Here is a 13,815-nt window from a genome sequence, read left to right as displayed (position 1 = left end):
CTCAATACAAAGTAACACACAAAGTTTGTTAGCAACCAAAGCAAAATAAACTGCAAAGAATACAAAGGTAGTAGCTACAGAACAGAGGTGAATAGTTTTTAGTTGATTTTTCTTTCCTTTTTATTTGCTCTTTTTGGCTCTCACACGAGTAGTATGAGTTTTCTCAAAACGTGGTGCAACATATAAATAAATACAGTTTATTTATATTACAAGGAAGACAGAGTTGTAAATGAAGTCACATACGTAGTGCAATCAGGCCGCCGTCATTTTCTACACATTGACTACCCAAGACTTTAAAAAATCCTTTAAGCTCATAAGATGACGTCCTCCAATACTCAACTCTGATGATGTTCAATTCGCATTTTATCAAACATGAAACCTTTTTTTATATATTATATATAAAGGGTGGAATAGGATGTAAGAAAATGCCATAGCATGTAAAATATTTTATTTGCATCACTAAAAAGGTGTACAATTCATGAAGCTGTGTCCAATACAGTTTTACGATTAAAAAAAATCCTTCAGTCCAAACTGTATTTAGATGTCGCTGTTGTTAAACAAATCCTAAACTAACACAGTAAACATAGTACTGTACCTTGCAGCATGTTGTGGAGCTGACATAAGCTTTTTTTTTTTTTAAAGCACCACTGTGGCTAATTACAGCCTCACACAGTACAGTACTAACATGCCTGTAGACTGTGTTTGTCTTGCCAGTGCATAACACCCAGTGGAGCCTCCTGTGAGGTAATGATGTTTTTCTCCTCTATAATTAACACCCAGCTCGCTGTGATGGAGTCGTGCTCTTTGTTTGGTCATAATGTGTCTGACAGACCTTCAACATTAATCAGAATTGTTAGCTTTGATGTTCGCTGCAACACTGGTGCTTGGGGAAAAAAAAGAAAAGAAACAAAGTGGTGCAAATCATTAAAATGCACCAAAGAACAACTTCAGGTTATGTTATATAGAAAAGCAGCAGTATGTGGAGTTATGATAATAATAATAATAATAATGATGATAAAAAGGTTTGGTCATGTATTAATAAAAGTCAGGGGTTAGTACCGTATATTGGATGAGCAGGTGGAAGCTAATGAGCGTCTGTGTGAAAGGGCCACACAAAGAGATGAAATATCAAAAGTTACATTATTATTATGTTACTGAAAATATACTCTATGTTATAAAACTGGAAATATTGTCAGATTGTGTTTGTACTTTTTAAAGTTTCTCTTTGGAGCATTGTGTATAAATGGTCACCAGCTCCATTATATAGGTGTTATCCTTATATTATTAAATATTTATGTACTGTCAAGATGTTTCCCCGGCTTGTCGGCGCAAACTGTTATGTAAGTTTTTTGCAGAGTGTTGTTGGCTATCACATCACTGATTCTGTAAACAACCTGAGTGATGGGTCTTTAAATCTGAAGGTTGATTGATTCATACATCAACTGGCCAAAAATGAAGTGGTTTAAACTTTTCTTTTCTTTTTTTCACCACTTTTCAACAATTGCATACAATTTAAGGACCTCGAACTGTGGGTAACTAATTACTTTTGTCAACATAATCATGTAGAAAACTGTTATTTCTTAACAGACACAACTGATGGCAAAAACAACACTTGATTAGTCATATAAAAATGTAAAATAGCAAATAAACTTTTAAAAAAAGTTTAACAAACAAATGAATGAATAAATAAAGCGGTCAGTCTATGGAAAGATGTGTTTATTTCAAAATATTCCTGTAACACATTTGGGACAAAATAGGTTTGGATACAGTGAAATCTGATGCTTTGAAACCACTGACAGGTAGTACATGCTGTACATCAAGAGTTTCTTCAGTACTCAGGTATTGCACGGGTCTCTCATCTAAAACATATCGTATAGTGAACACTATGCATTATTACTATATTTGTGGGGTGTGAAAACGTTTCACCCTGGGAGCTCAGAGCGTTTTTCCAAGGACAAGCGGACAGGACAGGCATTCACATGAGAAATGATCCGACGGGGTTGAAAACCACTTTTTTAAGTTGTTATCTGGGTTTTTTTTTTTTTTTGGTTGGTTTTTTTTTTCTTTTTCTGAACTGCGTGATTCATCACAGGATGGTGGGTCACGGAGCCCTCGGTGACGGGGACAAGGTGACGGTCACGACTCATCATTAGGCTGCACTTGAGATGAAGGCAGCTCGTCTCAGTGCTGACTCACTCTATAACACGCAGCCCCCGCCTCGGCGTTCCTGGGAAACACACAGCCACCGCCTCGGCGTTCCTGGGAAACACACTTGCTGCTCTGAGTGTAAAGTGATGTCATTGTCAGTGCTTTATGTAACCTCTGTTTGTTCTTCTACCTCTGTTTTCTCTAATACAGTACCATGCAGTTTTTCTATCGTCACACTGATACAGTGTTATGTAAATTTACATTGAAGCTGGTCTAAATTGTGTAATCTAATCTGTCATTTGTGCCACAGATTGATTCTTTTTTTTTTTTTTTTCAGACAACCAGAGGTGGAAAGTAACTAAGCGTGAGTACTCATGTTACTGCAGTACTTTCTTCGAGGACTTGTTCTTGCTCACAATGACAATACTAAACAGGTATTTTAAAGTTTTCAGTCAGCTTTTCAGCTAATGGGATGTCACTAGTTTTTAAAGTTTTTGAAACAGTTTAAATTTTGACCTAATGATACAGAAATAACAGTATAGGTGTCATATGATTCATTCTTGGGGGACGATGAATGTTGATGGACATTCATACAATAGTTGTTCAGATATTTGACCATACAGAACATACAGTAAGTGTACGTAGGTCAGGTTCATGAATGTCTGTATTGTACGACATTGTGTCAATTCATCAGGTACAAATTTTGGTCTAATTGACTGGGTAAGTGAAAACTATCTATTTCAGCCAGGACCAGTATGTTGAACAGACTGAGCGACACAACTGGATGCTCAACATTTCATGATCCCAGCTACTCAAAAGTTGGTGGTTTGGTTTGAAGACATCTACCACCTCCGTATGTCTCCAGGGAATTTATTTATCACATTATTTTATAAAATACGTTAGGAAAAATCATGTTTCTCTTCTATTTTTTGAGGTTATATGTAATATTCCTCTACTTTCACCCTAGGTTTTTCTACTTTTATGTTGCTTTAATACTTCTTTTTTCCACAGTGACCATACAGTGTAGAAGTGCTCTGAGAAATCTCCAAAGTGCTGCTATTTCACTTTAAGTCGTTAATCTCTCTGCTTCAGTGATAATTATAAAAGTCAAGTGGGTCGTAACAGTCGTACTGGCACCGGTCACTTTCCACCTCTGTACACAGCTGCTGTTGATGAGGGGATGAATCTCAGCGTTACGTTACCGTGTGTGCTTCAGGAGCAGGATGCAGCGAGCTTGCTCATAAAAGGGAATGTCTAAGTCTCTACTTTATTGATCGGTGCCTCGTCTATACCGCCTCTCTTCTGTGTTACTACATGCAGACAAGACTCTGAATCACAGAGACGAGGACGGACACGCCAGGAGTCACACCGTGTGCTTATCTGGTGGCTACAGTAAAGTTACGTACATACATGTTTGTTTGTTTTCATATACAGCAGTAAACAGCAGTGCTTGGTCAAGACTAGATGCATTGAAGGGGCAAAAAAGGGGAGGGGGGGCACATGTAGATGAGTGTGTAAGGCATGACTGGCTGCTCTGGACGTGGAGAGCGGATCTGAACGGGGACAAGGACGGCATCTCCACTCCACCACGTCTCTCTCTCTCTCTCCTTTTTTCCCCTCCTCCTCTTCTGTTTTGTGCTTTTGTCCGCTCATGTGTTACACCTGCGCATGCTCGATCGCAGCATCAGCGTGCACTCGTGAGGGACCTCCGGGTTTTCAATCATGCGCTGCCAGACCCGCTGCTCCTCGCCGTATGAGTCCATCCAGTCGACCTCGTTCCCATAGCTTTTTCCTTCAGGGGAGAAACAGTGACATGAACATTTGTTTTACTCTCATAGAAACACCAGAAGAGCCAGAGGAGGCAAACACGACCTCAGCACTCCACTAAATGGATTCACAAATTACAGTTTGTATTATTGTCGACTGAGGCACAACTATGAGTTTACAAAGCGCCACATTTTTATATGAGCCAAAACCACAGTGCCGCTTAAACATTTTCACACCACAAGGGTTCAGAAATAATGTGATTTAAATCATTTTCACCATCAGATTTTCATCTGACTGCAACAAAATTCATGAATTACAGGTGAAGCATGAACTGAATAAATCAGAAACGGACAATTTTATGTTTTGAGCTTTCTGGAAATTTGCTCATTCACTTTCTTATCCATGTTTTTTCTGAGGGAGAAATATGAAGCTGGAACCAGAGATGACCTTAGTTAAGCTTATCTTATCTTAACTTAGTTTAGTTTGGAAACATGGAAATCAGGGTTTAAACTGGTATTATTGTTTGTTTGTTTTTTACTTTGGTTCTTGCACAGATTAAACTAACAAGATACATTAAGTAGGCACATGTATTGTGAATATTAATTGCTGAGTAGATATTGTTAGCTTTGGACAGGCTAGCTGTTTCCCCCGGTTTCCAGTCTTTATGCTATGCTACCAGTATCATATTTATTTTTATGAGAAAGAAAGTGTACAAAAACTCATTCCTCAAACCCTCAAATCCTTCAAGTATAGTTTGATTATATCCAAATTTAAGAAGGGTTATTTAGAAGAAAAAAAAAAGAAGTTCATTCACCCTTTAATAGTGGAGAGTAAATACAAGTTAAACTGTCAATCTTTCCTTTATTTCCAGGCTTTGAAGAAAAAGTTTAAGGCAAGGTTTAAGGTACTCAAAATTGAAGAACCAAACTTATCTGTATGCCTGAACACTTTGGGGCTTCGTTGAGCCTCTTTATGGAAAACAGACACTTAAATAATCATAATATGTACAATAGAAGTGAAAATAGGCCTCACTCTCCATTTCTTCCTAATCACCCAGCTCTCACACACAAGCTGTTTCCTCTGAATATCTTTCAGCTGCCAACCTCAATAGCCAGAGGAGGAATACCAACCTCTCAGTTGTGCAGCTAAAGATTTCTGGCTTCCAGACAAAACAAGATTATCATTTGGGAAATGCATATACATATGTGTGTGTATGTGAGTGTGATTTAAGCTTCACTGAGATATTATGAAACTCAACTTCTCTTAACTTGAATAAAACGCTGCATTACAGCACAAATAGGACAGGCATCCTTCAACCAGCACAAAGTTCCTGTAAAGCCCCTTAAGTCCACCGAGAACTGTTCAAAGCTTTTACCATCGTATTTGAAATTCTGTGCAGGTACAAATTTAAGAGAAAGGAGAACAGCTTGAGGATGGGTGTATCACAGACTAACAACAGAGACACACACCTGTGCCGGCTCCCAGCCTGACTCCTCCCAGGAAGACGTTGCTGGCCAGAGCCTCCTTGTCCCACACGGTGAGCTCCAGGCAGACGTTGTTGAGGTCTCCCGGCTGCAGGCCGCAGTAGGTGAAGGTGTGGTTCCACTGTGGGTTCACCGAGCGACGCTCCACCGCCGTCTTGTGTTTGGTTGACTTGTTGCTGTCGGGGAGAAGGTACCTGAGGGCGGAAAATGTTTACAGTACTGCACCATGTTCTGGCTACGGTGTTTTTTTTTGGTTATGTAACAACCAGGGAGCGTCTCTCACCCTTTCACAAAAGGATCCGAAGTGCCTCCGGACTTGACAGCAGTTAGGTTTTTGGCTCCTTTGACGAGCAGCTCGACCATGCCCCCTTTAGGCAGAGTGAAGCTGCTCGTCTTCTTGCCTTTCAGGAATCCTTTCTTCACTGGGGAGAGGAAGAACAAACAGACGTCACTTCACAGGTTCAGGTTTATTTATGTAACATTTCAGACACGGAACTCGTTTCTGGTTTACTCCTGGAAATGACATGCACAGATCAGACGGACGCGTGCACTGAGTATGTACACTGACAAGCACACGCACTCATGTGGTGGACATGTGCTTATGATAATGAGCAGGTCTTTTTTTTCTAAAACAAGAAAACCACAAAATAAAGGAGACTCACTTACTATAACTATTTAAAATCATGCAATGTGAGAAAACACAACTAAAACAGATGATTATAATAAATTAAGGTGAATTGTGGGCAAGAAAATGCAGGCTATTGTATAATCTACAACAGACAATACAAATTGATTCAGACGTTAATTTATTCAGTATTTTGATGAGTAGCCGAGCCAAAGCCCAGTCCTAAAGCTCTTAAGACCTCTAAGGAGAGACCTGGATATATCACTTCAAACACTTCCCATCCAATCTGACAGGGCTCGAGAGGATCTGCCATGAAGAACGGGATAAACTGCTCAAATCCAGGTGTGCAAAGCTTTTACAGACTCACCCAAGGGACCCTGAGCTGTAGCTGCTGCCAGAGGGGCTTCTACAAAATACTGACGTCAGGGTCTGAATATCTTGAGTTTGGATTTTCTTTATTCAGACTTTATACATTTAAAATTAAATCTACAGCACGACAAAGTGTGCGAAAAAAGTTGAGGAGTCTAAAGCAAAAGAATAACTTCAGTATTGTGTGGGAAAAAGCCTGATTGATTTTTTCTTGTCGATTTGGAATAAAACGATTTAAAGTGCAACACGTGTATTTTATTCTTGCCTCCTGGCACAGTTTGATACAGTATGCGTTGGAGCGTAATACATAATTCATGTTGGTTATGACAGTGGTGTACGACTGTACCTACCTTGCACTTGGTCCAGAGGCAGCGTGAGGTTCTTCTCTGCAGGAATATACTTCAACACCACGGTCAGTTCTCCTTTATACTGCATTGTACAGTCTATACTGTTGTCCACCTACACAGATCATTCACATTCCTCAGACACCGGCCTTGGTGAGTTCATGTGCTCATTTGTGTGCGTCTACAGTATATGTATTCTGGTTCCCTTACCTTCGGCTGCAGTGCATACCACTCTTCTAGCTGGGAATCGAACTCCCAGGTGTCAAAGGTCAGCTCCACTTCTCCGAGGAAGCTGTTGTGTCCGAAGCGGTCGTGGTGCCACACAGAGATCTGCAGGGTTCGTGTCTCCAGCTGCGAGTGGCTGATCACATACTGCACAAGACGGGAATAAAAGAAGTGAGTTCAGTCAGTGAATAAAACATTTAAGATTCAGCTAAATGTAGAGCTCATACAATAACGTTACCCTCAAATTCTCATTGAAAACCGGGTTGATGGTGTTGGCCTTGATGCTCGTCTTCCTCTTGCTCTGTCGTGACGTGTCCGGCAGCAGGTACGTCTTCACATAGCTGCCGTGAAAACCACACAGTGACTCAGTCGTGCAGCACAGGAAGAGGTTGTTCCCGTCCCTGCACTTCATTACTTTATTATTCTGGCAGAGTCAATCAGGGATTTCTGAAATGAGCACTAATAACTATTAGGCTACCTGAGAGAAATATAAATCAATTCCCTTTCGTACGTGTGTCGTGAAATCATGGAAACACTGATATGAAGACATCACTGGGGCAGCACATGTAACAGCCAGTTACTTATTATAAATTCAATTAATGACAATTATGATTTTTAAAAAAGAGAATTTATGATTTTTTAAAAGAGAAAATAAATTATTACATTACAGTTGTTAGTATCTCTAACTAGCTAACATTAGCAAATATAGCTCCTTTCAACTTAAAAGCATCTCAGGCTTAATAGGCGTTAGATGAAAAGTTTGATATACATGTAGAGGTAGCTGTATTGTAATGCAGTAACACAATTTAAAGCAGAAGTAAGCGATCCGGTCGTTTTGGCTAACTTCTTGTCAGCCGATGGAGTTAGCAGCCCCCGCCCTCGTCATGGATCTATTGGTCCTCGTCTCTACGTCACCACATTCACGCGCATCCCTCGGCTGTACACACAGCCCTTCATGCCGTTCTCTCTCCTCATTGGATAAAGGTTGTAGGATACAAGGAAGTATACAAGAAGTTTTCTCCTCGGCTTACAGCGGAGCAGAGTGACTGACAGACCCGTGTTTCGGACCAAACACTCTATATAAGTGATTGCTGTCGGAAGATATAACTATTTAAGACTTATATTAACACAAACATTCTGCTTACTTCTGCTTTAAATATGTATCTACACTTTTGATTAGTGTACATTATTAAAACACTGCCATTTAATGAGCGGGTGGGTTTTTTCTGTATAATTTTCTATTAAAGGACATTTTACGAGTTGTCACTAATTGTCTTTATTAAAGCAGAAGTAAGTGATATATTTGTGTTAATATAAGTCTTAAATAGTTATATCACAGCAATCACTTACATAGAGTGTTTGGACCGAAACACGGGTCTGTCAGTCACTCTGCTCTGCTCTGAGCCGAGGAGAAAACATTGATCGTATTCTACAGTTTTTATCCAATGAGGAGAGAGAATGGCATGAAGGGCTGTGTGTGCAGCCAAGGGATGCGCCTGAATGTGGCGACGTAGGGACGAGGACTGTTATAGTGCGTTCAAGGCAACTCATATTTTTCCGACCTGTGAAGTCGTACCAGTTCGATCTGGTACATAGACTGTAAAAAAAGACGTACTGGTACGAGTTCACCGGTCGGAAGTTACGAGTGGCCGTTATAGTGACTTTCACAGGTAAAACAGGTCGGAAAAACACGAGTGGGTTGCCTGGAACGCTACAAAGTCGTAAGTTGTGACTTGAAGCTGTAATTTACGGTTTCAAAAGCCTGCCTGGAACGCAGCATTAGCCAAAACGACCGGATCGCTTACTTCTGCTTTAATGAAGAATGAACAATTCACTATAAAAAAAATCTGTGAAATAAATGTTTATTGATGTGTAGTCTGTACTTCAAAAAAAAAATTCCCCAAAATGTGATAAAATGCAAAATTAAACAGCAGCATACTGAATATTTGATACTGACATGAATGTGTTGAAAGTGTTTGGCCTTTGTCTGCACAGATGAACAAATATATCAAATGACACTTTAAAATCTGTTTGTCTTTGTCTGTGTTTTGTGTTTGCATTTGTGTGTGTACACAAACTCTTACGCGTCAGTGCGCTGCCTCCTCTCGTCTCCAGTTGCCAGGTTGTGACACTCTTTGACCAGGACGTTGAGCGCACCAGTTTTGTAGCTGTAGCTGATGTTCAACAGGATCTCGCCGCTCACCCGGGCGTTGCCATAGTCACCAGTCTCACTGTACATGCTCATCATGCTGTTTATACTACTCTGTAAAAGAGAAACGAGGGAGAGAAGAGTTGAAGAGGTAAAGGAGAGAAAAGCAAAACACACAGAAGAACCAAAGGAAATAACATGTGAAGTGGATACAATGATGAAATATGGTAGAAATAAAACATTCACAGGATTTGCATTAAATCAAATATGTGGCAAACTGGCAATACACAGTAAGATGAAGAGTAAAGCGTGTGCCACTGAAAATATTACACCACTTTAACTGGAGTGCTGCTCTCGGTGAAGCTTATGAAGGAGAAAAAAAAAACCATATAGAGCATGCAGTGTAGACCGAAATCCAGTAAATCTGTGATGTCTGAGGACGCTGTATTGTGCCGATCGCAGCTTTTGGAGTTTGCATCATCTGTGTTTCTGGGCTCAGAGAACAATAACACATTATTATCAATCATGACTTTTTAGGAACGAGCGGCAGCGTTTGGATCAGATGTGTCAGCTAGGATGTGAAATGGAGCCATTACATTCACATGATGCAAACGTTCTGCATTTATTTTCAAAATGCATGAATGAAAGGATTAAAAACACATAATTTAACCCTTTGTCAATCAATGTGCCAGTTATTTTCTCAACCTACTGATCAACTGCTCTTTGAAATCTATGTATTTATTTTCTAAAGCCCCTAAAGTGTCGTCTTCAAATGACGTATTTTGGTCCGACGCTGAAAAGATACTAAATTTACCATCACTGCAGATAAAGTAAAAAACCAGCAGCTGATCTTCTGTAACTATCTCGGAGCTAATTTTTCTCATTTTAGTATGAAAATGAAGTCGCAGTTGCTGATTAATTTTCTGTTGTTTAGTGAATTGCAGACTAATCTCAGCTCTGATTGCGAGGCACACACACAAAAAAGGCAGATTTGAGTGAAGAAACACGGAGTGTGTGGAGTCTAATCAGAAGAACAGATAGGAAGATTAATTAAAACCCAAGAGGCAAACAGGCGACAAACTCCATGGAGTGAAACCCGTCAAGTTCCAGTTAACTCTGCACACACAATGTCTCGGTAAAACAGTGTCAACCAGTGTGTCTGCACCCCCTGAGTTTCATAGATAGGCAAATTAAAAAGTTTTAAATTCTGGCCACATTTAACCTGCCATTTTTTTCTCATGAATAAAAGACTTTTAAAACCACAGCAGGTAATTAACAGGAGCATTTCTCAGGAAGCAGGCAAACATAACTGTTGTAGCTCAGGACAGGATTTAACTGGTATAATCCACTGATAACAATATTCCTGTCCTTGGAGGAGTAGAGAAGTCAAGACGGCAGCGTTGAGCCACACTGTGCTTCCTCTACTGGAAAGTCTACCTCATTTATTTCCTGCAGGGAGCCAGCGTGATAAATGACCACTTTCATGCGAAGGGCTTAGGCTTAATGGAAATAGATGTCGCAAAAATAACATTAAAAAAAGGCCACGACGGGCACAAACACACAGAGAACATGCAGGTTCATTCAGAAGATAGTGGGGTATTCGGGGAAGAATGAGGATTTATTAGTGGATCCTCGTGCTCTGCCACTGAACCTCTGCTGTTTTATGATGCAGTGGTGAATATAAAATATATAAACGCATGCACAAAGGTGGAAGAGGAGACTCACAGTCTCAGCATCCGAGTCGGGGATATTGAGGTACCCCCACCTCCGCTCTGAGCCAGGGGTGGAGGACTGGCAGCCGATTCATTTAAGACACGGTGGGCGATAAGAAGAAACCGGTGAAGGAGGGAAGGTGGGAAAGAGAAGAAGAGGAAGAAGGAGGAGGAGGAGGAGAGAGAAAAAGAGAAAGAGAGATCTGAGCTCTTTGATGTGTTAGTGATAGAGGCAGACCCCTGAGCACAGACCCCCCGGCCCCTGAGGAGGAGCTGCAGAAACCCCGACTACCGCAGCACAGCCAGAGAGCACATTACACACTGTTACCATGGTGATTATCAGATGAAGCCACAGAGATTACAACTCATCTGGAATCAGCTGTGAAATCAACATGGACGCTCCGTACGGACACACACACACGCACAAAATGAGAAAGATGTGAAGTTCCTCCATGGTGTTCACTATTTACATTTAATATAATAAATATATTAATTATAACAACTATGATAGTATATATTACTTAGTATTAAATTCTTCTTTAGTTTGTTTTTTGTTTTTACATTTTGTTGCCATTAACTTTTCTACTCATTTAGATTTCTCTTTTGTTTTTATTTGCACTATACTGACTTAAAAACCTTGTAGGTCTATTAACTACCTGGCTACTAAAGCTATTCTGAATCTGATTCTGATATTATATTGTCGTACGTATTATTATTAGCCAGGCTACTGGTAGGAATGACAATGTTGAACCTAAACTAAAACATCTCAACAACTGTTGGATTAATTCGTTTTTTTCATCTCCTTTTAAAGGGACTACGAGGAGTTTCGGAAAGCAAAGTGTTTTCAAACTACATTTCCCATGAGCCTCCACATGCACGGTGAAATTCTTGGACCGGTGCAAGACGGACGAAAGCAAAAGCATTTGCCAAGAATGTTTTCATTGATCAAGAATAAAAGTCGGAGGCTCAAAGATGATCAGTTACCGTCATAGTTCCGACCATAAACGATGCCAAGTAGCGATCCGGTGGCGTTATTCCCATGACCCGACCACTAAATAATAATATCAAAATAACTATAAAGACAAAACGATATAGGCTATTTATCGAATATGGACCCATTAACAAGTGTGGGTAACGTAGATTCATCCACATTAATATGAGACTCTTTTATAACCAAAAGCAAACTCCTCGGGGTCTCTTTAACTGGTTTGGTTGAGAGGATAAACGTCTTTAAGACCCTACAAATGATACCACAACCTACAGGACTGAGGACCTGCCGTGTTTGTCCTCTGAGTAAAGATCAGTAACATAGATTTCATTTTGTTTGATCACTCACACCCTGGACAGGTCATCGGTCTTTCACAGGACTGTCATAAAGAGACTCACATTCACACTGTGATGTGAATAGGATTAGAGAATAGTATTATGGGTAATGTTTTTTGTTTAAAAATGAAAATAGAATAAATATAAAGGTTTCTCTTCAAAAAACAACAACACACACACACCATCTAACAGATAATGGAGACTGCACTATGAGCACTACAGTAAATGGCACTAACGCCACGTCACCCTGAAAGCCCTCCATGTAGTGACTCATGTTTTAGTGGGCAGAGTACATTAGAGCCTGAATCAATGAGGGACTCAACTATCTGTACAACACCCCTCATCATCTCTCTCCACTTCCATTCATACTAACAACAGCAGCTCAGTTTGACGGCTGTTAAGAGATGACATAATAAATGTGACAGGCAGGACGTCTGTCTCGTCCGTTTACCTCAACGCTTCTCAAATTACAAACTCACACACGCAGGCCAAGCGCGGACGGTGGCATGAGTCACGACGCAAGACATTTATTTAGCTCATGATCTGAATAACTGGATTTTCTGCCAAACTACGTGTTGACGTGTCATTACACATACGACCAGGTCAACGGGTATAAAGATGGGAAAGTAAAAATCTAGTTTGACCATGTTAAATTTACCCATGACAACAGTTTTTGATTTTGTGGCATCGATGGGATCGTAATTCGCCGTCAATTACACAGTTCGTGTTCTTGTTGTGACTGTAGAAAATCAACAGACAGGAGCGATTTCTCAGCAGCAGAGCTCACTGTTTCTGGGAAGAGATGCTGCTGTTGACATGTTACAGCTCCCCTGAGAGTCCATAATGTTATCAACGTCTTTTGTTTGTTTTTATTGGGCTGATGAATGACTTTTGCTTTTGCTTCTGTGATTTGACAAGACAAACTAAGAGGCACAAAATTCAAAACAGCACAGATGGTGCATGTTAATACATTACTGACATATTATCACCCTGTAAAGCTGTTTTGATGAATTTGTAAACATTTATTTAAATTATTTCTCAAACAGCAGATATGGAGCAATATTAGCGTTTGCACCCAATTGACAAATCTACATCTACATCTAATATGTGTTCTCTTTTAGCTCCATTTTTGGTCTCCACCACCTACTTCTTTGGCTGCCAAAAAGCTCTCCTATGTTAATGAATTCACTGTCTGTTAAACTGTTGAAAGATGCACAGGTAGAAAAACTGTGAAAGCAACCATCTGCTGCAGGTGGAAACAATGATCGGAGAGTAAAGAGTAAGCAAAAGTAATAAAGTTGTGGGCTGGAAATACAAAACAATGGGCTGAAAGATGCTGAGAGGCTCAGAAAACTGCAGTCAGATACTGTATATGCTCGACCTAATTTCACATTAAACACATTCATTTAATACACTGCTGATAAAGGAGAAGCTTAAAATATACTATGCAGCTACAGATTCAGATCAAGAGAATGTGTCTTTAAGTAATGTGAGTATATGTATCTGTAACTGTGCGATAAAAGAAAAAAAAAAGAATGTTTTAACAGTCAGTGAAGTTTCGCATCAGACGACTTCTTGCATTAACCTACATACCCCTGGAAAACACATTATACTTATAAACAAAGCAGCAACGCTCCACATTATCATACTAGAAGTCAGGTTAGTTTAT

At 40.0% G+C, this 13,815-nt stretch overlaps 1 protein-coding gene across 4 annotated transcripts in view; it reads right to left on the bottom strand.

The window, feature by feature from the left end:
• Positions 1-2,482: 2,482 nt before the first annotated feature.
• The window catches only part of sytl5 (synaptotagmin-like 5), a 47,364-nt gene continuing 36,031 nt past the window's right edge, over positions 2,483-13,815 (bottom strand). For 2 of the 4 annotated variants that reach the window (XM_085765298.1, XM_085765299.1), the window contains exons 11-17: positions 9,047-9,225; positions 7,201-7,303; positions 6,948-7,109; positions 6,744-6,852; positions 5,683-5,821; positions 5,385-5,593; positions 2,483-3,940 (exon numbers count right to left, since the gene is read on the bottom strand). In XM_085765298.1, coding sequence (XP_085621424.1) covers positions 3,798-3,940; positions 5,385-5,593; positions 5,683-5,821; positions 6,744-6,852; positions 6,948-7,109; positions 7,201-7,303; positions 9,047-9,225 — 1,044 coding nt within the window. In that variant the 3' untranslated portion in view covers positions 2,483-3,797. Of the gene's footprint in view, positions 3,941-5,384; positions 5,594-5,682; positions 5,822-6,743; positions 6,853-6,947; positions 7,110-7,200; positions 7,304-9,046; positions 9,226-10,836; positions 10,903-13,815 lie in introns of all 4 variants that reach the window. The other 2 variants (XM_085765296.1, XM_085765297.1) reach the window with 2 other exon arrangements.

This window comes from Trachurus japonicus, chromosome 21 (assembly GCF_045865225.1).
Source record: "Trachurus japonicus isolate A0001 chromosome 21, Traja_1.0".
Lineage (NCBI taxonomy): Eukaryota > Metazoa > Chordata > Actinopteri > Carangiformes > Carangidae > Trachurus > Trachurus japonicus.
This window is presented reverse-complemented; position numbering and strand designations above follow the sequence as displayed.